Genomic DNA, 23,415 nt, shown 5'->3' with positions numbered 1-23,415 from the left:
TGGCACAGTCAATAGTGTGAAGGACAGCAGAAAGGAGACATGGAATCCAATGGGGGACTGTGAGGACATTATTTTGCACCTAAGAAATATGGTTCAGTGTTTTTTTTAAATGGTGAGAAAGTAGGAACTGTAAAGATGGAGAGAGATTTTGGGTTCAAACACAAAAACCACTAAGTTAGTGAACAAGTACAGCAATTAATTTAAAGGGCGAATGGATTATTGGCCTTTATTTTAAGGAGGCTGGAATACAAAGCTATATTGCAGCTATATAAAGATCAGACTAAACCTCATCTGGCCAAATGTAACCATTCTTTGCTGCTGATTCCCTGGATATATTGGATACTTTTAGGAGACTTATATATGAGACTTTACGGTTTCACGAACGTATCTGCATGTTACTTTCTATCCCAAGCCCCTGACACAAAGCTGAGGTGGTGTATTGATTTCTTTTTTTAAGCTGAAACCTGGGTTGCTGTTAATAAGGAAGTGACCACAAAAACTGTGATGGTGATTAAAAACCTGACCGAAGATGACAAGGTTCAGGCTCGGGTTAAAGCGGTTCACGGTGATGGTGGAACTGGCACTACTGTCTTTCCAGAGCTAGTGCTAATCAAGCAGCCCATCGGTAAGTGAAGAGTTAACTAGCAATTGAATTAGAGCATTTGACTTAAAAGCATTCCTGAGCAGAGGGACTGGGAGGGTGTCACATTTCCCCATTCCCAGCAGATTGATAGTGACAAGTGTTGGAATGAAAGAAAGATTCCTTGACAAATTCCTGAGTCAGGGAGAACATGTAACCTCAGCTGTCTCAGAAGACATCTGGACTATCGAAGATTAAGTATTCAGTGTAGAACTGCATGTCAGTTATGTAGACATAACTATCTATAGTTATGTACCTCTTTACGCCCAGTGACCCACAAACTGCCACTTTGTGACGCACATTACCATCCATATCAGTAAATCACATTGCCATTCGGTAAGCTACAATGCATTAATTAACTTGCTATTCTACATCACAATTCAATAACCTACGTCACCATTCAGTAATTCAGATTATCTTGAGTATTTCACTTTATATTCGCTGAACCAGTTTTTACAGCATTCTGACAGCTTCATTGTCAATTCTTTTTAATTTGAAGATTTTTTAAAACAAACTGAATTCAAATTACCACAGTGAAATTTTAATTCCCATTCTCTGGAATTTCTACTTAAGTAGCATTCCCATTACACTAGACTGCTCAAAGGAATATTTAGACAGTTGGCTTAACTTCAAACACAAATACGATTCTGTTAATTCTATTTACAGGCAGATGTTTTGTATATCAATATATCAATGCTTAGTTTGCTACCCAATATATTGTAGCTTGGGGACTTGAACAAGTACAACAATTAATTTAAAGGGCGAACGGATTGTTGGCCTTTATCTTAAGGAGGCTGGAATACAAAGTTATATTGCAGCTATATAAAGATCAGACTAAAACCCTGCAGTCTGTCTGCAAGAAAGACCCAAATCTCCCTGTCGCTTGCCATTTTAACACTCCACCCTGCTCTCTTGCCCACATGTCTGTCCTTGGCTTGCTGCATTGTTCCAGTGAAGCCCAATGCAAACTGGAGGAACAGCACCTCATCTTCCGACTAGGCACTTTACAGCCTTCCGGACTGAATATTGAATTCATCAACTTTAGATCTTGAACTCCCTCCTCATCCCCACCCCCTTTCCGTTCCCCCCTCCTTCCTTTTGTTTTTTCCAATAATTTGTATAGATTTTTTTTTCCCACCTATTTCCATTATTTTTAAATCTTTTGTGCCCTGCTAGTCTTTCCACCCCACCCCCACTAGAGCTGTACCTTGAGTGTCCTGCCATCCATTCTTAATTAGCACATTCGTTTAGATAATATCACCACCTTCAACACCTCTTTGTTCCTTTGTCTGTGACATCTTTTGATTATCTGCTCCTGTCACTGCTTGCTTGTCCCTACAGCCACACCACCACCCCCACTTCTCTCTCCCCACCCCCCCACCTTAAACCAGATTATATTTCACCCCTCTCCTAATATTCACTCAGTTCTGTTGAAGGGTCATGAGGACTCGAAACGTCAACTCTTTTCTTCTCCGCCGATGCTGCCAGACCTGCTGAGTTTTTCCAGGTAATTCTGTTTTTGTTTCCCAAAGGGAAATGCCGTTCAGTTCTGGTCATCACCCTTCAGTTAGCATATGTTGGTCATGGATGGGGTGTAGTGCAGGTTCACCAGAATGTTCCTGGGCAGAAGGGTTAAGCTATGAGGGCTGGTTGTATCAACCAGGCTCTCATTCCTTGAAGTAAAGAAGCTTTAAGCAGGGATGTGCTTAAGATGATTTATGGCATTGATAAGGTGTGTAGAGAGAAAATATTTCCTCTGGTGAGGGAGCTCAGATCAAGAGCACCTTAAAGTTAGAGCCAGGCCCTTCAGGAGCCACGTCAGGAAGCACATTTTCCAGAAAGGAAAGTGAAAATCTGGAACTCTCTTCCCACTAAATGCCTGTTCATACTGGGGGTCAATTGAAAATTTCAAATATGAGAATGCTGTATCTTTTATAGGCAAAGATAATAAAGGAGCCAAGGCAAGTAGATAGAGTTAAGATACAGATCAATATTGATCTGAATGGTGGTTCAGGCTCAAGATGCTAAATAGCTACTCTTGTTTTAATGTTCCTAGGTAACTGGCACCAATCAATGACTGTTTATACAGTGAGTGCCTGTCGCCTGTAACTGAACCCTGGCCGAGTATAACCATTCTTTGCTGCTGATTCCCTGGATATATTGGATACTTTTAGGCATATGAGACTTTACGGTTTCACAAATGTATCTGCATGCCCCAGGGGACCAATTAGCTCAGCTGCCTAGATGGCTAGCATGTGAATCAGATTAACACCAACACATGGGGTTCCATCCCTATTCTGGCATAATCAAGGCCAGCAGAACAGATTCAGTACTGCACTGTTGGAGGTGCCATTTTTTTGGATGAGATGTCGAACTGAGGCCCAGCCTGTTCTCTCATGTGGATGTAAACGATTCCAGGGCAGTTCTCCACAGTGTCCTGTCCAATACTTATTCTTCAACCAGCATCGCCCAAACAGATAATCTGGTCATTCAGTTCATTGTTGTTTGTGGGAGCTTGTTGTGCAAAATTGGCTGTTGTGTTTCCTACGTTACAATAATGACAACAGTTAAAAGTATCAAATTGACTGTAAGGTGCTTTGGGATGTTCTGAGATCATGAAAATTGTGACTGAAATGCAAGTCTTACTTCCTTTTAGATTCTGAGTTTCAATTTCTGTTTGGTGTTTTGCTCTTTTTCTCGCAGATGCTCCCAAAATCCGTTTGCCTCGCAACTTGAGGGAAACCTTTATTAGGAAAGTTGGGCAGACATTAAATCTCTCCATACCCATCCAGGTGAGTAACTAGGGCTAGGAGGTGATAAACCCTCGTTTTGACTCCATAGCATGGCCTTCACAGATTTATGGACATCAGATGAGTAATAGTCAGCATCAGCTCTGGTTGGCAATGTGTCTTAATAACCCTTGGATCAAAGATGTAGTATCATTAATAATCTTTTCAAAACCAAGTTTACATTAGTAAACCTGCGCTACCTATGAACTAGAACTTGGCCTCATGGCCAAAGCATGTGGAATAGTGGACCCAAGGTGAACACTGAATCCTTTTGGCACTAGTTTCCACATCGGAAATAACATGGTCTACCCACTATGCCATCTAGATCTCTCTGTGGATATATCACACAGGCAGTCAATATAATTCAGGCTAAATCTGCTAATTTACTTTGGAAAAAAAGTAAGCTTACACAGAAAAACAAATGAATCAGCAGCTGAAAGTGACAATATATTTAGCACCATTTTTTTTGTTCTAAATTCCTACCAGTTCTGTAAGTATTCAATCTGAGTTTATGATGCAAATCCACATAAACCCTTAACATGTATAACAACTCTACTTTTGTTTCAATGTGCAAGCTAGCATAAAAGATTGTTTTAAAAGTATTCCTTTTATTTAATGACCAACTGTCCCATATACAAAGATGCAATATTGAAGTCCTTATAAATTGAAGCTGAATGGGTCCTAGCAGATCTGGCACACATACCTCTCATTAAAAACAAACTTTCAATTAATTCATACCAATTGATTCATGGATTTTTAACATTCTGTAATCAGATTTTCTTTTTTTCCCAGTATATTTGCCCAGCTCTCTCTCTCTATCCAAACCTGCTATGGTAAATCTGAAATTGCAATAGTGGCCCAGGGGGCTAGATAGCTCAGCTGCCTAGATGGCTAGCACGTGAATTAGATTAACACCAACACATGGGGTTCCATCCCTATTCTGGCTGAGGTAGACTTGGGGCCTGCGTCCCACCCTAGTAGAAAAAGATCGTGGCACTTGCTGTGGTAAGGTGAATAATTGCCAAGTGAACAGGATAAGAATAGTGGCTTGCACTCATAAATGCTTGAATCCCCAATTTGCAGGAAGATCAGAGAGGGTAATTGGAACAGAGAGAATAGATATTATTTTTATACATATATAAAATATTACAGATAGTCAGATGAATCATTATTGTCACATCTCCATAAAGCAGGTGGAAACATACCAAACTGTAGCCTGCCCTCCAGTATCAGGGTTGAGTGTGTTTATGGTAGTAAGGCATTTAAACTGTTATGTTCTTCATCTCAATGAAAGGTAAAGTTGCACCCGCAGTAATTTTGCTCAGATTCACATTATTGTGGCTGAAACCTTAAGGAAATGGTTGACCATTAATTTTTAATTTTAACTTTAATTTTTGCCTTTAAACGCTTTTACCAAAATAAACACGATGGTCAATGTGATCATCAAAGAGTGGATCAGCATGGGTGGGGGTGGGTGCAGAGGGTAAAGAGTAGCTCAGTAATGGGTCAACATGTGACAGGGATGTGGGGGGGTGGTCAAAGAGCGCACCAGCATTTGGGGACCAAAGAGTGGCCAGCTTGGGGGGGGGTGGGTGGAGTTCAAAGAGTGGGTCAACATGGGTGGACGGTCAAAGAGTGGGACAAGGCTGTGGGATAAAAGAGTTGAGCAACAATGTGGTTCAAACAACAGATCCATATGGGGGGGTCAAAGAATAGGTCAAGATTCAGAAAAAATCAAGCAGCTCAAAACTGGGCATCCATGAGGTTTTGTGGGTCGTCAGAAGCAGCAGAATTACGTTCAATCATAATCTGCAACTCCTCAGGCACTGAAACAGCCCATGCCAACATACAGCAAGACCTGGAAAACATTCAGGCTTGGGCTGATAAGTGGCAAGTAACATTCACACCACACAAGTGCCAGCAATAAGCATCCCTGAGGGGTAAGCCATTTAGCACTGAAATGAAGAGGGTAAAAAAAATGAAGAAGGTGAAAGAATGGGTCAACTTGGGAAGATCAAAGTGCAGGTCAACATGGGGAAGTGAAAGAGTGGGTCAATGTGGTGGGGTTCAAAGAAAACATGAATATGGTGGTTAAGGATATGGTCAACATGTGGGTGTTATGGAGTGGGGCAACTTAGGCAGGTTAAAGAATGGGTCAACATTGGGGGGGACTCAAAGAATAGGTCAAAGTGCTGAAGGGGTCAATGTGGATCAACTGGGGCAGTCAAAGAGAGGGTCATGATAGGGGAGTCAAAGCATGGATCAATATTGGGGGGTGGTTAAAGTGTGGGTCAGTGTGGGGGGCTCAAGGAGTGAGTCAATATGGTGTGCCAATGAGTAGGCTAGTTTGGTGGGCAGGTCAAAGAGTGGGCCAACCACAAAAACATGGAATTTTATAGAGGGGTGCCTATTGCTCCACCCCACCAATAGTAAAGTCGGTCACGAACCGACTGACTTTAAGAAAGCAAAAACACTGCCCCGCAGTGTTAATATACTGGGGGTGGCTTTAATGGGGTAATTGTGGGACTCCCACCCCTCAGGAAAAGGAAGACCCACCATTGGGATGCCAGCCAACTTAGTAGCTCCAGCAACGCCAGAACCCAGTAGTGGCTGCTGCTGGTACTACAAGCAGCCCTGAAGAGATGATCCATGGTAACCGGATTTAGAGCTGAATCTGGGATTCTTGGTTTCTTGGAGGGGAGGAATTGGGGACCCTAGGAATGGGGGTGGTAGTTGGGGGTCTGGTTTTAGAGGCTGGGGGGGAGGGGGAGTCGCAAAGGGGGGATAACATCTTAGGCGGGTGTCCTAACTGGGAACAGGGCACCCCCAAAGTACAACCCCCAACTTTCTTCCTGCCTTTTAACTTGAGATAGTGAAGCAAGCTGGCCCCCTTCACTCCACCTTTCTCAGTCACAAATTTCATTGTGGCGGGGGTGGAAACAGGCCCTTAACTGGCCACTAATTGATTAGTTAAGGGCCTCAATAAGCCTAAGGGCGGGCAGGTTGGCTGATGTCTTAACCATCCACTGTATTATGGAGCACAGTTCAGGAATGGACAGGAAGATGGTGGGCTCACCACCCGCCCTATTTTATGTACCCTCCCCGCCTGCAAATATCCAGGTTGGGGAGGTGGGGGCATTGTGACATGGGAGGAGATCATTCAGCCTACCATGTACACACCAAAAAAGAGCTCTCCATTCCAATCCCACCTTCCAGTTCTGGGTCTGTAACTCTGTAGGTTACTGTTCTGGCACAGCCGGTGGTAAATGCTGAGTCGTTCAAATCCCAAAGAGAAACTTGAAACAACTGCCACAACTTGTTTTGCAGTTTGTATAAATTTCGAGATGTGTGTCTTGAATTCAGTAGTAATAAGACCAAGTCTTATTGGTTTTTTATAAAACTATATTAAACATTTATTAATAAGAGAAATAATTTTTAAATACATACATAGATCTACAAATTACTATTATGATAACTTGTAAATCCCCTAATCAATCTAACTCCCAGTTACACTTTCATTAAGGAACAGTAAGACACATAGATTTTAAAAGATCCAGGCAAAGAAACATGATACCCTGAACCAGTCAAATGCAAAATGAGTTTTCTTAATTTCAGTCCTTTGAAGACAGCAGCTTGAGGCATAAATGCTGAAGGATTTCATATTTGTAAGATCTTAAAATGCCTTCCCTTACACACCGTCTTCTCCCCTTTATACATATCTCCATCTTAGAATGCAAATACCCATTGTTTCACTATGCTTTTGGACGTTATCTTCCTGATAATAAAAACCTCTCATAGCATTAAGTTTTACCAGTAATATTTGAGAAAAATAACTTTCTAAACTACACCTCTTTCACTCCCTCTTTTGAAAACAATCTATCTGGTTTATTTAGAAATACAAATGTTCCCTTGACACCTATGTTTCTAAACTTCCCCATGTTTACCTAATTAACATTTCAAACCTAACTTCTCTTCTTACATCAAAACACCCAGACTAGCTGCCTCGAATTTAATTAAGGCTTATACACACACATATATAGACACAGACACATATAGACACATCCCACTATTATTCTATTTTACAAAAACTTCCAATAATATTATGAGAATTATTATATCTTCCTAACAATTACGGCACCTCAGTGCACTTCCAATTGTTTCTTTAAATGCAAAAGGGGCTTTTGCCTCTACCACCCTTTCAGGCAGCAAATTCCAGGCCCTCCACCACCCTCTGGGTGATACAAATTACTCCCTGACTCCTCTCTAACCCTCTACCAATTACTTTAAGCCAATGTTCCTGTGTTATTGTCCTCTCTGCTAATGGAAATAAGTCCTTCTTATCCACTCTATCAGGGCCCCTCAAATTTATTCACCTCGATTAAATCTCCCCTCAGCCTCCTCTGTTCCAAAGAAAACAACCCCAGCCTATCCAATCTTTTTCCTCATTGCTAACATTAACCATTCCAGATAACATCTCAAATTTCCTCTGAATCCTCTCTCATACAATCACATCCTTCCTGTAATAGAATGACCAGAACTGTACTAACTGCAGTCTAACTCGTGTTTTATGCAGTTCCAGCATAACCACCTTGCTCTTATAATCTATGCTTGCCGATAAAGGAATATATCCCAAAAACCTTCTTGACCAGATTATCTACCTGTCCTGTTAGCTTCAGGGATCTGTGGACATGTATTCCAAGGACCCTCTGTTCCTCTACACTTCTCTGTATCCCACCATTCATTGTGTATTCCATTGCCTTGTTTGCCCTCCCCAAACTCATTACCTCACACTTCTCCAGATTGAATTCTATTTGTCACTTTTCTGCCCACCTGATCTGTCCATTGCTATCTCCCTGCAGTCTCCAGCTTTCTTCTTCATTATCAAACACACAACCAATTTTTGTGACATCTCCAAACTCCTTAATCATATCAGAGTCATAAGGCAGAATTTTGCCCTCATTGGGCAGCCGTGGCGGGTGTGCCCGGGAGCAACCGGGAAGCCCACCGCGACCCACGATTGGGTACTGACTGCGATTTCACACTGGCCAATTAACAGCCAGCCAGCGTGAAATGCGTGCTGCAGTGCTCATCGCTGCCGGGGTGGGGGCGGGAGGAGCGCGAGCACTGAAGTTCACGCATGCGCGCTTATGCGTGCACAGAGCTGTCTCAGGGGGCTGAAGGTATTCAGCACTCAAAATAAAGAAATGAAAGATAATGAAAACATGTCCCATCCTGTGACTCTATCACATGAGCAGGGGCATGTTAAAGAGGAGTGCAAAAAGTTTTACATTTTTTTTAGTCACTAGTGGAAACCTCATCTCGCCAAAAATGCAAAGGCTTTGGCCTTTTCGCCTGCCCACCAACCGAACAGTTGGATGGGCAGTGAAAAATTCCACTCAATGAATTGGTTCAGGGCCTTAATAGGCCACCTAAATGTCAGAGGACGCGCTGCCAACTCCCCTGGCTGCCCACCAACCGAAATATCACGCGAGTGCGCAGTTGCATCGGGATGCTCGCCTGACATCATCATGCATCATTTTACATTCGAGCATGTCGGTTGCATGCCCACACACCAAGCAAAAAATTCTGGCCATAGAGTCTTTATGGCACAGAAGGAAGCCACTCAGTCCATCATATCCATGCTGGCTCCCATGGAGCAATCCAGTCAGTCCCATTCCCTCGCTCTATCCCCATTACCCCCTAAGTTTATTTCCCTCAAGTTCCATCCAATTTCCTTTTGAAATCATTTATTACCTCCACTTTCACTGAAGGCTGCAAGTTCCAGGTACAACATAAAGAAAGCTCTTCCTCACATCCCCCTGTTCTGCCCAAAATCATAATTTTTTTCCCTTGTACAATCAGCTAATGAGACCAGCTTTTCTCTGTCTACCTTAGCTGAAGGTATACATTATCATTATCGTGTCCACCTCTATCAGACCTCTCCTCAGTCTCCTTTGCTCCAAGGAGAACCACCCCAGCTTCTCCAACCTAATCTTGTAGCTAAAATCCCTCATCCCTGGAACCATTCTGGTAAATCTCCCCTGTACCCGCTCAAGGACCCTCACATCCTTCCTGAAGTGTGGTGACCAGAACTGGACTCAATACTCTAGTTGTGATGTAACTAGAGCTGTATGAATGTTCAGCATATCTTCCCTGCTTTTGTACTCAATACCTCTATTCACAAAGCCCAAGATTCCCTGCACTTTGCTAAGTGATAAACTTCAAGAGGACCTGGAGTGGCTGTGGAACAGGTGGACACATGGCAGATGAAATTTAGTGCAGAGAAGCGCGAGAGGTTCATTTTGGCAGCAAGACTGAGGAAAGGCAATATGAAATAAAGAGACAATTCTAAAGAGGACACAGGAGTAAACAGACCTGGGTGTATATGAGCACAAATCATTGAAAGTGGCCAGGCAGCTTGAGAGAGCAGTTAATAAAACATAGATCATCCTGAACTCCCACTTCCTTTAGCACATCCCAGCAATCCTGGGATGCTAGCCGTTCAGACCAAACCAGACAACTTATCTACTCTAAGCCAGCCTTTCCTGTACATCCTATTGATCAATATTCACCGAATGCTTTATTTCGACTGACATTTTATCAGCACCCTCTCGCTTAGCAAATACTGATCTCTCCCTTGGTCAGTCTTATTTTCCCTCTCAACCTATTGTATTTAACTTTATTCTTGCTAGAAGAACTCACCTGACATGCATCATACACCCTCTTGTTTCATTATATCAAAGACCACTGGCTTTGGTTCCCTTCCTTTCACCCTTGGGAACGTTCCAAATATGTATCTCAAATATCTCCTCCATGAAGATCACCCATTGTTCTGATACAGTTTTTTCTGTCAGTCTTCAGTTCCATTTTACCCTGGCTAGATCCCCTCTCGTCCCATTGAAGTTAACCTTCTTCCAATTTAGATGTTCTCCATTAGACTGTTCCTTGCTCTTCTCCATTACTAATTGGAACATTATGATACAGTGGTCACTCTTACCTGCAGACGCTTGGTCCACTTGGCCCACCTCATTCTCCAGCATCACACCTTGAAAGGATCAACCGATCACACTGATCAAAGAAATTCCTGAACACACTTTAGAAATTCCTCCTTACCGTTTACCCTAACGTGAATTACCCAGATATCAGTGAGGATAAATTCCTGAAAGAACCTTCTCCATTTTGGTTGGTCACAAGCCAGTGACCCCGTGAGTTGTCGGGGATGTTTGACCTCTTCAGGGATGCTTTGAGGATATCCCTATAGCATTTCCGCTGACTTTTTGGGAGTCTCCTGTCTTAACAAAGTTCTGAGCGGAGCAGTTGCTTCGGGAATCTGGTGTCAGAGATATGAGCGACATGTCCCACCCAGCAGAGCTGGGTTTTGAGTGATTAGCGCCTCGATGCTGGGTATGATGGCTTGGGAGAGCGTGCTGCTGTTGTATCATGTTTCTTGACACTGGTTTTGGAGGATCTTGTGAAGGTACCACTGGTGGCATTTAGAAACATGGAAAATAGGAGCAGGAGAAGGTCATTCAGCCCTTTGAGCCTGCTCCACTATTCAATATGATCATGACTGATGCTCTAACTCACCGCCATACACCCACTCTCTCCCCATACTCCTTGACACCTTTAGAGTCCAGAAATCTATCTATTTCCTTCTTAAATATATTCAGTGACTTGGCTTCCACAGCTTTCTCTGATAGAGAAATCCACAGGTTCACCACCCTCTGAGTGAAGAAGTTTCTCCTAATTTCAGCACTAAATTGTCTACCCCATATCCTGAGATTGTGACCCCTTGCTCTGTACCCCTCGCCAGAGGAAACATCATCTCTGTATCCAGTCTGTCCAGCCCTGTCAGAATTTTATGGGCTAGAATTTTAGGCCTTGTGGGTGGGCACACGCTCGCCTCAATCGGGTGTAAAATAGCGTGAGAAGACAACAGGTGAGCATCCCAACATCATCCTGCATGCGCGCAATCTTCAGGTCGGTGTGTGCAGGTGTTGGAGCCACGCCCGCCATCAATTAAAAGGCCACTTCAGGCCATTAAAAACCCAGTTGAACCAGATTTTACGTTGCCTGTGTGATTTTATGCTTGTCGCATGAGTAAAATGGGCAGGCAGGCAGCCCACATTTTGCAAAACCTCATCCATGGGCTGGATAAAAAGGGTCAGCAGCATTGCCAGTGAGAGTAGTGAGGAGTTTAGGAGATAGTTTGCTGCTGGTGGCTTATTTGAACTTAGCAGCTTCATCTCTGTTCTGAGCTTCAGTCTTAGCATTTCCCAGCTTCATTTCAGGACTCCTTTGTGTCTCCAAGGCCCCCGGAGGATTCAGACAGTGTGGACCCTTCCAGGTATCAGACAGCCTTCCCTTACCCTGGGAATGGGGATTGTGGTCTCTGCTGGAGGCACCTCTTCTGAGGAGGAGGAGAGGGGCAGAAGGGAGAGGAGGCCAGGTATCCCTATTCAGCTTTGAGGGAAGGGACCTGTGGGAGGAGAGGCGCAGGCACAAGGGGCGCAGGGCCAGCAGGTAGTCTAAGGCTTTCGGGGCTGCAGAAGACACCACCATCCTTCTGCCAGGGTTTACAGGTGGCGAAGAAGCTACCTCAATATGTCTGAGGTACAGTGCCGAAGGAGGCTCTGCCTCTCCAGGGAGAGCGTGGCCTCCATTTGTCAGATGATTGGGCCTGAGATCAACTCCGACTATGTGGGTGGGCACCCCATGCCAGTGGCTTTGAGGATCACAGTTGCCCTCAACTTCTATGCCTCCGGCTCTTTCTAGGGATCAGTGAGGGATTTGTGTGAAGTCTCCCAATAAGCTGTCCACAGTTGCGTCAAGCTGGTGACAGAAGCTCTGTTCAGGTGGGTAATGACATTTATTCCTTTCTGTACGGACGAGGCCAGCCAGGCTGAGCGAGCCAGAGGCTTTGCAGTGATTGCCGGGTTCCCCCGCGTCCAAGGTGCCATCAACTGCACACATGTGGCCATCAAGGCGCCAGCGGGTGAGTCGATTGCCTACATCAACAAGAATGGATTCCACTCTATGAATGTTCAGATAGTGTGTGTGACCACAGGATACAGATTCTGTAAGTCTGTGCAAGGTACCCTGGCAGCTCCCATGATCTTTATATCCTGAGGCACTCCCAGGTGCCAGGTGCCGAACAGAGAACAGAGGCAATGCCTGGACCATTCGGGGGAGCACTACAATACCCCCGAGAGCTGGTGTCACTGATAGTGGTTGCATGCTGTGCTCTCCACAACCTGGCACTGTCAAGTGGGGACCCACTGGAGGGAGAGGATTTTAAAGCAGCTCCACAGGCCCCAGAGGATGAATCCAGTAGTGAGTCAGAAGATGAGCACGGTGAGAACACTGAGGGCATGGAGGCAGACCTTGATAACCTCCAGGGAGGCAGGAACACCAGGGATGCTTTGATCCAACGCCCCTTCAGCTAGGCTGCCAAAGATCTGTTTACACCTCATGGCAGGGCTGCCGCCTCCATCCCGGGTGTCTGAAATGACCCTTTCATTTGAAACCAAAGTCCGCTCAGTGCAATAAAGTTTAGAGCCACTCACTTCCAGCATTACATACTGGGGTACCCTGCACCAAAAAATACAAAGCTGAAACATACTCAGGCCATTACAACAAAAACAAAACTTATCTAATTCTGACAATCCAAAAAATTAACATCACCTTCCCTGGTCTTAATTCCCAGACCAGTAAACATAAACAAAACATTTCACAACAGAAGGTCACCTGTGACCAGTCCCTCTTGTGTTCATGGTGCCTTAAACTTACTTTTGCATGTGCTACGTCTTAGTGCTCCCCCCTCACTGATAACAGCATTGGAGACAGCCTGCTGACCCTGGTGCTCCCTCCTAGTAGCTGCCCCCTCCAGGAGGACCGTGAGGCACTCATCCGAAAACCGAGGGGTCAAGTACCCACCTGACCTGTCCTCCCGCCTGCCGTGTCCAGCCGCACTTGATGCCAGAACTTCAGTGTTCACAAGGCTGTAAATAATTTCTTCCCTGGCAGCCTCCAAGGAGCTGCCTGTGCCATTTTTAAACCGCCCGCTGGGTCACCATTGGACTCGGCAGCCAACAGGCCCCTGCCCCAACCACCCCTTCCTGACCACTGGAAGGACATGGTTCATGCTGGGCGGGCCTTAATTGGCCAGCCAGCATGAAATCGCGGTTGGGGGCCAGTCGTGGGAGATGATCCATTTCCCGACTGGTCGTGGGCCCGCCAATCGCACCCACCACCAAGGGAAAAAACAGGCCTATACGTTCCAATGAGATCCCCGCTCATTCTTCTAAACACCACTAGTCGGCCCAATGTCTCCTCATACAATAATCCTTCTATCCCAGGAATCAGTCTGGTGAACCTTGGCTGCATTCCCTCTACGGCAAGAATATCCTTTCTTAGGTAAGAAGACCAAAGCTGCACACAATATCCAGGTGTGGTCTCACCAAGGCCCTGTATAGCTACAGTAAGACATCCTTGTTCCTGTACTTAAGTCCTCTCGCAGTGAAGGCCAACATACCATTTACCTTCTTAACTGCTTGCTGCACCTGCATGCTTGCTTCCAGTGTACAAGAACCCAGATCCCTTTGTACATCAACATTTCCCCAATCTATCACAATTTAAGTAAAACCCTGCCATTCTGTTTTTTCTTTCAAAGTGGATAACTTCACACTTATTGTTGTACTGCATCTGCCATGCATTTGCCCACTCACACAACCTGTCTAAGTAGCCTTGAAACCTCCCAACACCCTCCTCATCATTCATGTTCCACCAAGTTTTGTGTCATCAGCAAATTTGGAAATAATACATTTGGTTCCCTCATCCAAATCATTGATATATATTTTGAATAGCTGGGGTCCAAGCACTGATCCCTATGGCACACCACTAGCCTGCCTATCTGAAAAAGACCAGTTTATTCCTACTCTCTATTTCCTGTCTGCTAACCAATTCTCAATCCATGCCAATATATTACCCCAATCCTTTGTGTTTTAATTTTACACACTAATCTCTTATGTGGGACATTATCAAAAGCTTTCTAAAAATCCAAATACACGACATCTATTTTGATAGTTACATCTTCAAAAAACTCGAGTTGGTTTGTCAAAAATGATTTCCCTTTAATAATCCATGCTGACTTTGTCTAATCCCCATTGATATTTTCTAAGTGTCCTGTTATCACATCCTTTATAATAGACTCTAGCATTTTCCCTAGGACTGATGTTAGGCTAACCGGTCTGTAATTCCCTGTTCTCTCCCTCCCTCCTTTTTTAAAAGTAGGCTTACATTTGCTTTCCTCCAATCTGTTTCAGAATCTACAGAATTTTGGAAGATGAGACGCAATGCATCCATTATTTCCATGGCCATCTCCTTTAGTATCTTGTGATGTGGATTATCGAGCCCTGGGGATTTATCGGCTTTCAGTCCCATTAATTTCTCCAGCACTATTGTTTTAGTAAAACTAATTTCCTTCAATCCCTCCATCTCATTAGATCCTTGGTTCCCCAGTATTTCTGGGAAGTTATTTGTATCTTCCGCCGTAAAGACAGAACTAAAGTAATTGTTTGAGTCTGATGAAGAGTCATACGGACTCGAAACGTTAACTATTCCTCTCCGCAGATGCTGTCAGACCTGCTGAGTTTTTCTAGCTATTTTTGTTTTTGTTAAAGTAATTGTTTAATTGCTCTGCCATTTCCTTGTTCTCCATTATAAATTCTTCCATTTCAGAATGTAAGGAACCTACATTTGTCTTCACTAATCTTTTTCTTTTTACATACTTATAGAAGCTATTACAGTCCTCTTTTATGTTCCTTCCAAGTTTACTCTCATACTCTATTTTTCCCCTCTTCCTCAATCTCTTGGTCCTCCTTTGCTGAATCCTTTGCTGTTTCCAAGCTTCAGGTTTGTTACTTTTTCTAGCAACATTATATGACTCCTCTTTGGATCTAATACTATCCTTAACTTCTTTTGTTAGCCATAGTTGGGCCACTTTTTCTGTTGTCTTTTTCACCAGAAAAGAATGTATAACTGATGCAATAGTTCCTTAAATATTGGCCATTGTCTATCTACCATCATGCCTCTTAATGAAGTTCCCCAATCTATCTTAGCCAACTCACACCTCATACCTCCATGGTTTCCTTTGTTTAGATTTAGGACCCTAGTTTCGGATCAGACTATTTCACTTTCCATCCTAATGATGAATTCTATCATGGTCACTGTTCCCTAAAGGACCCCGCACAACAAGGTTATTAATTACAAAACAAAAACAGAATTACCTGGAAAAACTCAGCAGGTCTGGCAGCATCGGCGGAGAAGAAAAGAGTTGACGTTTCGAGTCCTCATGACCCTTCGACAGATTATTAATTAACCCCTTCTCATTGCACAATACGAAACCTAAAATAACTTTTTCCCTCGTCAGTTCCTCGACATGCTGGTCTTAAAAACCACCTCGTACATAAACCAGGAGTTCACCCATCACAGTCTTATTGCAAATTTGGTTTGCCCAGTCTATATGTAGATTAAAGTCACCCATGATTACTGCAGAACTCTTGTTACATGCATCTCTAATTTTAATGCCATCCCCTAACTTATTACTCCTGTTTGGGGACCTATAGGCAACTCCCTCTAATGTTTTCCACCTCTTGTTGCTTCTTAGCTCCACCGAGACTGATTCTACACACAGATTTTCTGAGCCAATATCCTCTCTCACTATCACACTGATTTCATCCCTAGCTAACATCACCACCCCACCTCCTTTCCCTTTTTGCCTGCCCTCCTATGCCATCTCTCCAGCCATGCATTCATCGGTCTATTCTCCTATTCCTGGTCTCGCTAGAACATAGCACTGGGAGTGATCCTGAGATTACTATTTTTGAGGTTCTGCTTTTTAATTTATTTCCTAGCTCCCTATATTCTGCTTTCAGGACCTCATCCTTCTTTTTACCTATGTCATTGGCACCAATATAGGGATCACTGCTGCTCAGGCAAACCATGGCTTTTTAGTCTCTATTTGGCTCTATTCTTTCCTTAGTTATCCTTTTGTTCTTTATGTTCTTTAAAACATCTTGGGTTTACCTGCCAATATTTTATCATGACCTCTCTCTGCTTTCCTAATTTCTTATTTTAAGTTCATCCTGCACTTCTCTCTTGGCTTAATTCAGTAGCAAGTTCTTGGCATCTGACATAAATTTCCTTTTTTGTTTTATCCTAATCTGTATGTGCTTCATATCTAGGAGGTCTAGAGTTGAGAGTCTCATCCCTTTTCTTTGTGGGAACATATTTGTTCTGGACCCTCTTTAAGTTCCTCTTTGAATACCTCTCACTGCTCTGATGCTGATTTACCTTCAAGAAGCTGTTTCCAGACCACTCTTGCTCTCCCAGTGATATCCTTTCCACCTGCCTAGATTCATTTCCTAAAACTAACTCCAGAACTGGCTCTTCTTTTGTTGTGATTCCTACGCATTGGCTAAAAAAAAAGTTCCCTGAAGGTATTTTAGGAATTCTGTATCCTCTGCACTATTTACAGTGAATCTATCCCAGTCAATATTAGGGAAAGTAAAATCCCTTACCATCACTGTCCCTGTTGTTTCTGCATTTCTCAGCAATTTGCATACACATTTGCTCCTCTATCTCTCTCTGGCTTTTTTGGGGGGGCTGGGGGCGGGGGGGGTGGGGGGGTGGGGTTGCAGTGGCGCAGAGTACGGTGGGGTGTATAGAACAATCCCAGCAGTGTGGTTGCCCCTTTTCTGTTCCTCAGTTCAACCCATATGGCCTCATTTGATGTTCCATGTGGGATACTAGCCCTCCTCACAGCTGTAATTGTTTCTTTGTCCAATATTGCGACCCACGCCCTACTTTTCTAGCCCCTCTCTTTCCTGTCTGAAGACCCCAGAACCCAAAATGTTGAGCTTCCATCCACAGAATCACAGAATCTTAACAGTGCAGGAGGAAGCGTTATGACCCAGCAGCTGGTAAAGGCTGAGTTATTTAAAATCCAAGAGGGAAACTTTAAACAACTGTCATAACCTATATTTTCAATTGGTATGTTTTGTGTTGCAGTTCTAAATTCAGGAATAAGATCACCAGTTCTCCAGAGGTTTTTGTATCAAACTAAATGGGACATTTATTAATTTAAAGCAAATTAAACACATACACATGGCTATAAATTACTACTATCGTAACTTTTAGCAAATTCTCAAATTAATCTCTGTTAAGGCAACAATAACCAATAGACTTAACCAGACACCAGGCAAAGCATTTTCACCTTACAAATTCAAAATGAGGCTCCTTTCAATTTGGTTCCTTTGCAGACAGTTGTAGGCTTACACGCTTTGATCTTACATGCCTCCCTCTTGCACACACAAACTCCCTTCTGTTATACCCAGCACTTCTCTATGAATGTAAATTCTCATTGTATCACCAGGCCATTTGAACTTCTTTTACAGTACCAATTTTATTAGTATTTATTAATAATAAATAATATAAACATTGCTTGGTGTCTACTAGCTGGGTGCAAGATTTCACTCCCAGCCTTTCAACGAAATGCAAATGTACCTCTACCTCTGTTTACATTTCAAAACTACTATACATCAAAGCACCCATACTAGCTGGGGTTTAATCCAATTAAGACACACAGACATGTCCACAGACTAAACTTCTATTTAAAAATAAATAAATTCCAATAAAATTATGTACATTAATAGCTTCATGACAGAATCCATTCCCTCTTGAATACCTCGATCAAATCTGCCTCCACCACCCTCTCAGGAAGTTCATTCCAGACTCCAACCACCCTCTGGGAGAAAAAATGTTTCCTTACATCACATTTACTCTCTTCGGCAATTATTTTGAATCTATGCCCTGCGGTTCCTGATGCACCTTTGACTGTGAACAATTTCTCACTATTTACCCTGTCCATACCCCTCAGGATCTTGAATACTTCAATCATGTCTCCTCTCAGCCTTCTTTTCTCTGAGGAAAAGAGTCCCAACCTCTCCAATCTATCCTCATAGCTACAGTTCTTTAACCCTGGAATCATTTTTGTGAATCTCCTCTGTACTCTCTTCAATGCCTTCTCATCCTTCCTCAAGTCTGGTGCCCAGAACTGGATGCAGTTCTCCAGATGAGGCCTAACTAGTGTCTTATACAAGTTCAACATGATCTCCTCACTCTTGTACTCAATGCCCTTATTACTAAAGCCTAATATACAATATGCTTTATTAACTGCTCTCTCAATATACCCTGCCATCTTCAATGACTTATGTACATATACACCAATATCCCTCTGTTCCTGCACCTCCTTCAGAGTTTCTCCCTTTATTTTATACCATCTCTCCATATTCTTCCTTCCAAAATTAATCACCTCACACTTCCCTGCAATGAACTTCATCTGTCATTTGTCTGCCCATTCCACCAATATCCTTTTGAAGTTCAAGACCATCCTCATCACAAATGACAATGCTTCCAATCTTTGTGTCATCTGCAAATTTTGAAATCATGCCCTGAATGCTACAATGTAGGTCATTAATATATATCAGGAAGAGCAAGAGTCTCAACACTGACCCCTGAGGAACTCCGCTACAAACCATCCTCCAATCAGAAAAGCAACCATTTATCACTACTCTCTGTTTCCTGTCCCTCAGCCAATTTCTCATCCATATGTCTACTTTCCCTTTTATCCTGCACTTGTCTAAGTGATTATGGATTTTATCCCAAACTATAGTTTCTAGATGTTTCCCTATACTGAAATCAAACCTATGGTCTGTAGTAGTTGGCTTTATCCTTGCATCCCTTTTTTGAACAAGGATGCAATATTCACAATTATCCAGTCCTCTGGCACCTCCCCTTTGTCTAGAAAATTATCACAAGTGTCTAGCAATTTCCATTTTCACTTCCCTTGGATGCATCACATCTGGTCCTGGTGCCTTATCTATTTTAAGTCGATGGCCTCTCTAAAACCTCCTCCTTCTCAATTGTAAATTCTTCAAGTGTATCAATTATCTCATCCCTCATCTTGGCCTGGGTAGCATCTTCTTCCTTTGTAAAAACAGATGCAAAGTACTCATTTAATACCTCTGCTATTTCTCCTACCTCCACATGCAAGTCCTCTATTTTTATCCTGAATCAGCCCTACTCTTTCTTTTGCCACCCTTTTATTATTTATAGGCTTATATATATATAGAAACCTTGGGACTCCCTTTCATGTTCGTTGTCAGCCTCTTTTCATGCTCTCTCCTTGCTTTTCTTATTAGATTTTTTCCCTTCCTCTCTGGTCCTTCTATACTGAGCCTGATTCTCCATTGTATTTTCTACCTGACATCTGTTGTACCCGCATTTCTTCCTTTTCATCTTCATCTCTATCTCTCGTGTCATTCAGGGTGTTCTGGATTTATTTGTCCTTCCTTTCCCCTACAAGGGAATATACCTTGACATTTCCTGCAATACTTTTTCTTTGAAGGTGGCCCATTGATCAGCCACTATTTTTTCTGCTAACATTTGATTCCAACTCATTCAACTCAGATACATTCTCATCCCATTGAAGTTGGCTTTCCCCCAATTAATTATCCCTGCTCTGGATTGTTCTCTGTCCTTTTCTATGGCCAGCCTAATCCCTGTTCCTTCTTTAAATTATATCTCAGTAAGAGCTATGATACCAAACTGCCAAGTGTCTAACTGTGCCCTCTGCTTATGGGCAGGATATTCCCTCCGGTGGGGACAAAGTTGAACTGTGGGCGCGCACAGGTGTGCTTCCAATCGGCACCCTCGATCAGGGGTGCGGCACCATTTAACATGGACGGACCTATGTGCTCCCTGTGTGGGCGAGGAGGGGGTATCCCTAAACCCGAAAGCATGCGCACAAAAGAGCGCAGTCATCTCCCTGAGGCTAGGTGCTGCCTCAGGGAGATTGGCTGTTCTGTCACAAATATTAAAAATAGAAAAAAAATCCTGACATGTCCCCTCATGTGACACTGTCACATGAGTTGGGTCATGCCCATAATTTTTTTTTAAAACTTTAATAAAATTTTTTCAAACCCACATGAAACCTTATCCCGCCCGTGAATGAGGTTTCATGCTTTTTCTAACTCCTGCTGGGGCTCCTGGCCTGTCTGCCAACCTTAAGGTTGGACGGGCAGGTCCATTAATTAGCTAAATGGCTCTCTCAATGGCCTCAATTGGCCATTGACAGGTCGGCGGGTGCACAGCTGATTTTGCTGAGCCCCCACTTTCCTGAAAATTTAAATGGGGCACAGTGACGTAGGGAGCTCCGCCCGACATCACCGCACGTCATTTTACACGTCAGTGAGCGGGCCCCGTCACCAATGGGAAAATCCTGCCCTATCTGTCTTATTCACTAGACTCCTTGGATTGAAGTACATACCATTCATCACTGAACAGCTCCTTTGTTGTTTATTTTCTAGCCTTTGTTTTCTCTGCCTTCCTTAATTGCTTACTGCCTTCCATTTGCAGCTTTGCTTCTCTTCCTTCTGAATCTGTGCTCAGGCTCCAATTCTCCTGCTGAGATAATGTAAACCCTCTCCAACAGCACTGACAAACCTCCTGCCTCGAAAATGGCCCTGTCCCTGCTGTGCTGCAAACCGTCTGGCTTGTACAGGCCCCATCTCTCCCAAGACTGGTCCCAATGCCCCAGGAATCTATAGCCCTTTCTCCTGCACCGTCTCTGCAACTTCACATTCATTTCCCAGCATATGGCGATGGGTGTAATCCAGCAATTGCTATCTCTGATTTTTAATTTCTTTCCTAGCTCCCTAAAATCTACCTGCAAAACCGCATTCCTCTTTCAACCCATGGCACCAAAATGGACCATGATCTCTTGCTGTTCACCCTTTCCCTTCAGAATATTCCATATGCATTCAATGCTATCCTGGGCACTGACACTGGGGAGGTGGAGACATACCACCCTGGAGTCACATCTGCAGTCGCAGAAACGCTTGTCTGTTAACTATTGAATCTCCTATCATTATTGCTTTCCCAATTTTCCTCCTGTTCCCCTGTATTTCTGAGCCAGCTGGAGTGAACATAGGAACATACAAACATACGAGTTAGGAGCAGGAGTAGGCCACTCAGCCCCTCGAGCCTGCTCCACCATTCAATACAATCATGACTGATCTGATTATAACCTCAACCCCACATTCCTGCCTACCCCCGATAACCTTTCACCCCCTTGTTAATCAAGAATCTATCTAGCTCTGCCTTAAAAATATTCAAAGGCTCTGCTTCCACCACCTTTTGAGGAAGAGAGTTCCAAAGATTCACAACCTTTTGAGAAAAAAGTTTCTCCTCATCTCTGTCTTAAATGGGCAACCCCTTATTTTTAAACATCCACCCCAAGTTCTAGATTCTTCCACAAGAGGAAACATCCTCTCCAGATCCCCCCTGTCAAGACCCCTCAGGGATCTTTAGAGGTTTAAATTAAGTCACCTCTCACTCTTCTAACTGCTGAGGACTTGGCTGTGACTGCACTCCCAGGGGATCCATCATCCTCACCAGCACTCAGAACTTAATGCCAGTTAGAGAATGAAATGACTCCCTCACTAATCTTCCTTGATTGTCTGGAAGTCATCCATTTCCTCTTTGTGTGCATGCTTTTAAGCTGCAAAGCCGGGCAAGTGGTAGAAGTGTCAGTCGGGGAGCATTTCAATGATAGTGACCATAACTCAGTAAGATTTAAGGTAGTGATGGAAAAGGACACAGATGGACCAGAAATAAAGGTTCTGAATTAGGAGAAGGCTGATTTCAATATGATAAGACAGGTCTGGCCAAAGTGGACTGGGAGCAGCTACTTGTAGGAAAATCTACATCAGAGTAGTGGGAGTCATTCAAAAAGGAAATAGTGAGAGTTCAGGGCCAACATGTTCCCATAAAGGTGAAGGGTGGGACCAACAAGTCCAGAGAACCCTGGATGTCAAGAAATGTATAGGATTGGATAAAGAAAAAAAGGGAAACTTATGGTAGATACCAAGGGCTCAAAACTTAGAAAAGAAATTAGGAGAAGAAGAGGGGACATGAAAAAACACTGGTGGGTAAAATAGAGGAAAATCTAAAGGCATTTTATAAGTATATTAGGGGCAAGAGGATAACAAGGGAAAGAGTAGGGCCCATTAGGGACCAAAGTGGCAATCTGTGTGAGGAGCCGGAATACTTGGTGAGGTTTTAAATGAGTACTTTGCATCTGTATTCAATATAAAGAAGGACGATGTAGGTATAGAAATCAGGGAGGGGGACTGTGATATACTTGAACAAATTAGCATTGAAAGGGAGGAGGTATTAATGGTTTTAGCGGGCTTAAAAGTGGATAAATCCCCAGGCCCAGATAAGATGTATCCCAAGTTGCTATGGGAGGCAAGTGAGGAGATTGCAGGGGCCCTGACATTAATTTTCAAATCATCTCTGGCCAAATGAGACATGCCAGAGGACTGGAGGACAGCGAATGTGGTACTGTTATTCAAGAAGGGCGGTAGAGATAAACCAGGGAACTATAGGCCAGTGAGTCTAACATCAGTGGTAGGGAAACTTCTGGAAAAAATTCTGAGAGGCAGGATTAATCTCCACTTGGAGAGGCAGGGAATAATCAGGGATAGTCAGCATGGCTTTGTCAGGGGGAGATCATGTCTAACAAATTTGATTGAATTTTTTTGAGGAGGTAACTAGGTGTGTGGATGAGGGCAGTGCAGTTGATGTACTTGAACTGCATGGATTTCAATAAGGCTTTTGACAAGGTCCCACATGGGAAACTGGTCAAGAAGGTAAGAGCCCACGGGATCTAGGGCATTAATGATCCAGATATGAATGTAGGAGATATGATTAATAAGTTTGCAGATGACATGAAAATTGGTGGTGTGGTAAATAGCGAGGAGGAAAGCCTTAGACTACAGGATGATATGGATGGGCTGGTAAAATGGGCAGAGCAGTGGCAAATGGAATTTCATCCTGAAAATTGTGAGGCGATGCATTTTG

The 23,415-nt window shown here is 43.4% G+C and overlaps 1 protein-coding gene across 1 annotated transcript in view; it reads left to right on the top strand.

Annotated features, from left to right (window-relative positions):
- Window positions 1-23,415, top strand: part of mybpha (myosin binding protein Ha) — an 86,563-nt gene that overhangs the window by 7,815 nt on the left and 55,333 nt on the right. The window contains exons 3-4 of the mRNA XM_041196464.1: window positions 458-625; window positions 3,344-3,432. Coding sequence (XP_041052398.1) covers window positions 458-625; window positions 3,344-3,432 — 257 coding nt within the window. The remainder of the gene's footprint in view (window positions 1-457; window positions 626-3,343; window positions 3,433-23,415) is intronic.

Source organism: Carcharodon carcharias, chromosome 9, assembly GCF_017639515.1.
Source record: "Carcharodon carcharias isolate sCarCar2 chromosome 9, sCarCar2.pri, whole genome shotgun sequence".
Lineage (NCBI taxonomy): Eukaryota > Metazoa > Chordata > Chondrichthyes > Lamniformes > Lamnidae > Carcharodon > Carcharodon carcharias.
Note: the sequence above shows the minus strand (reverse complement) of the source record. Positions and strands in the feature narration are given on the sequence as shown.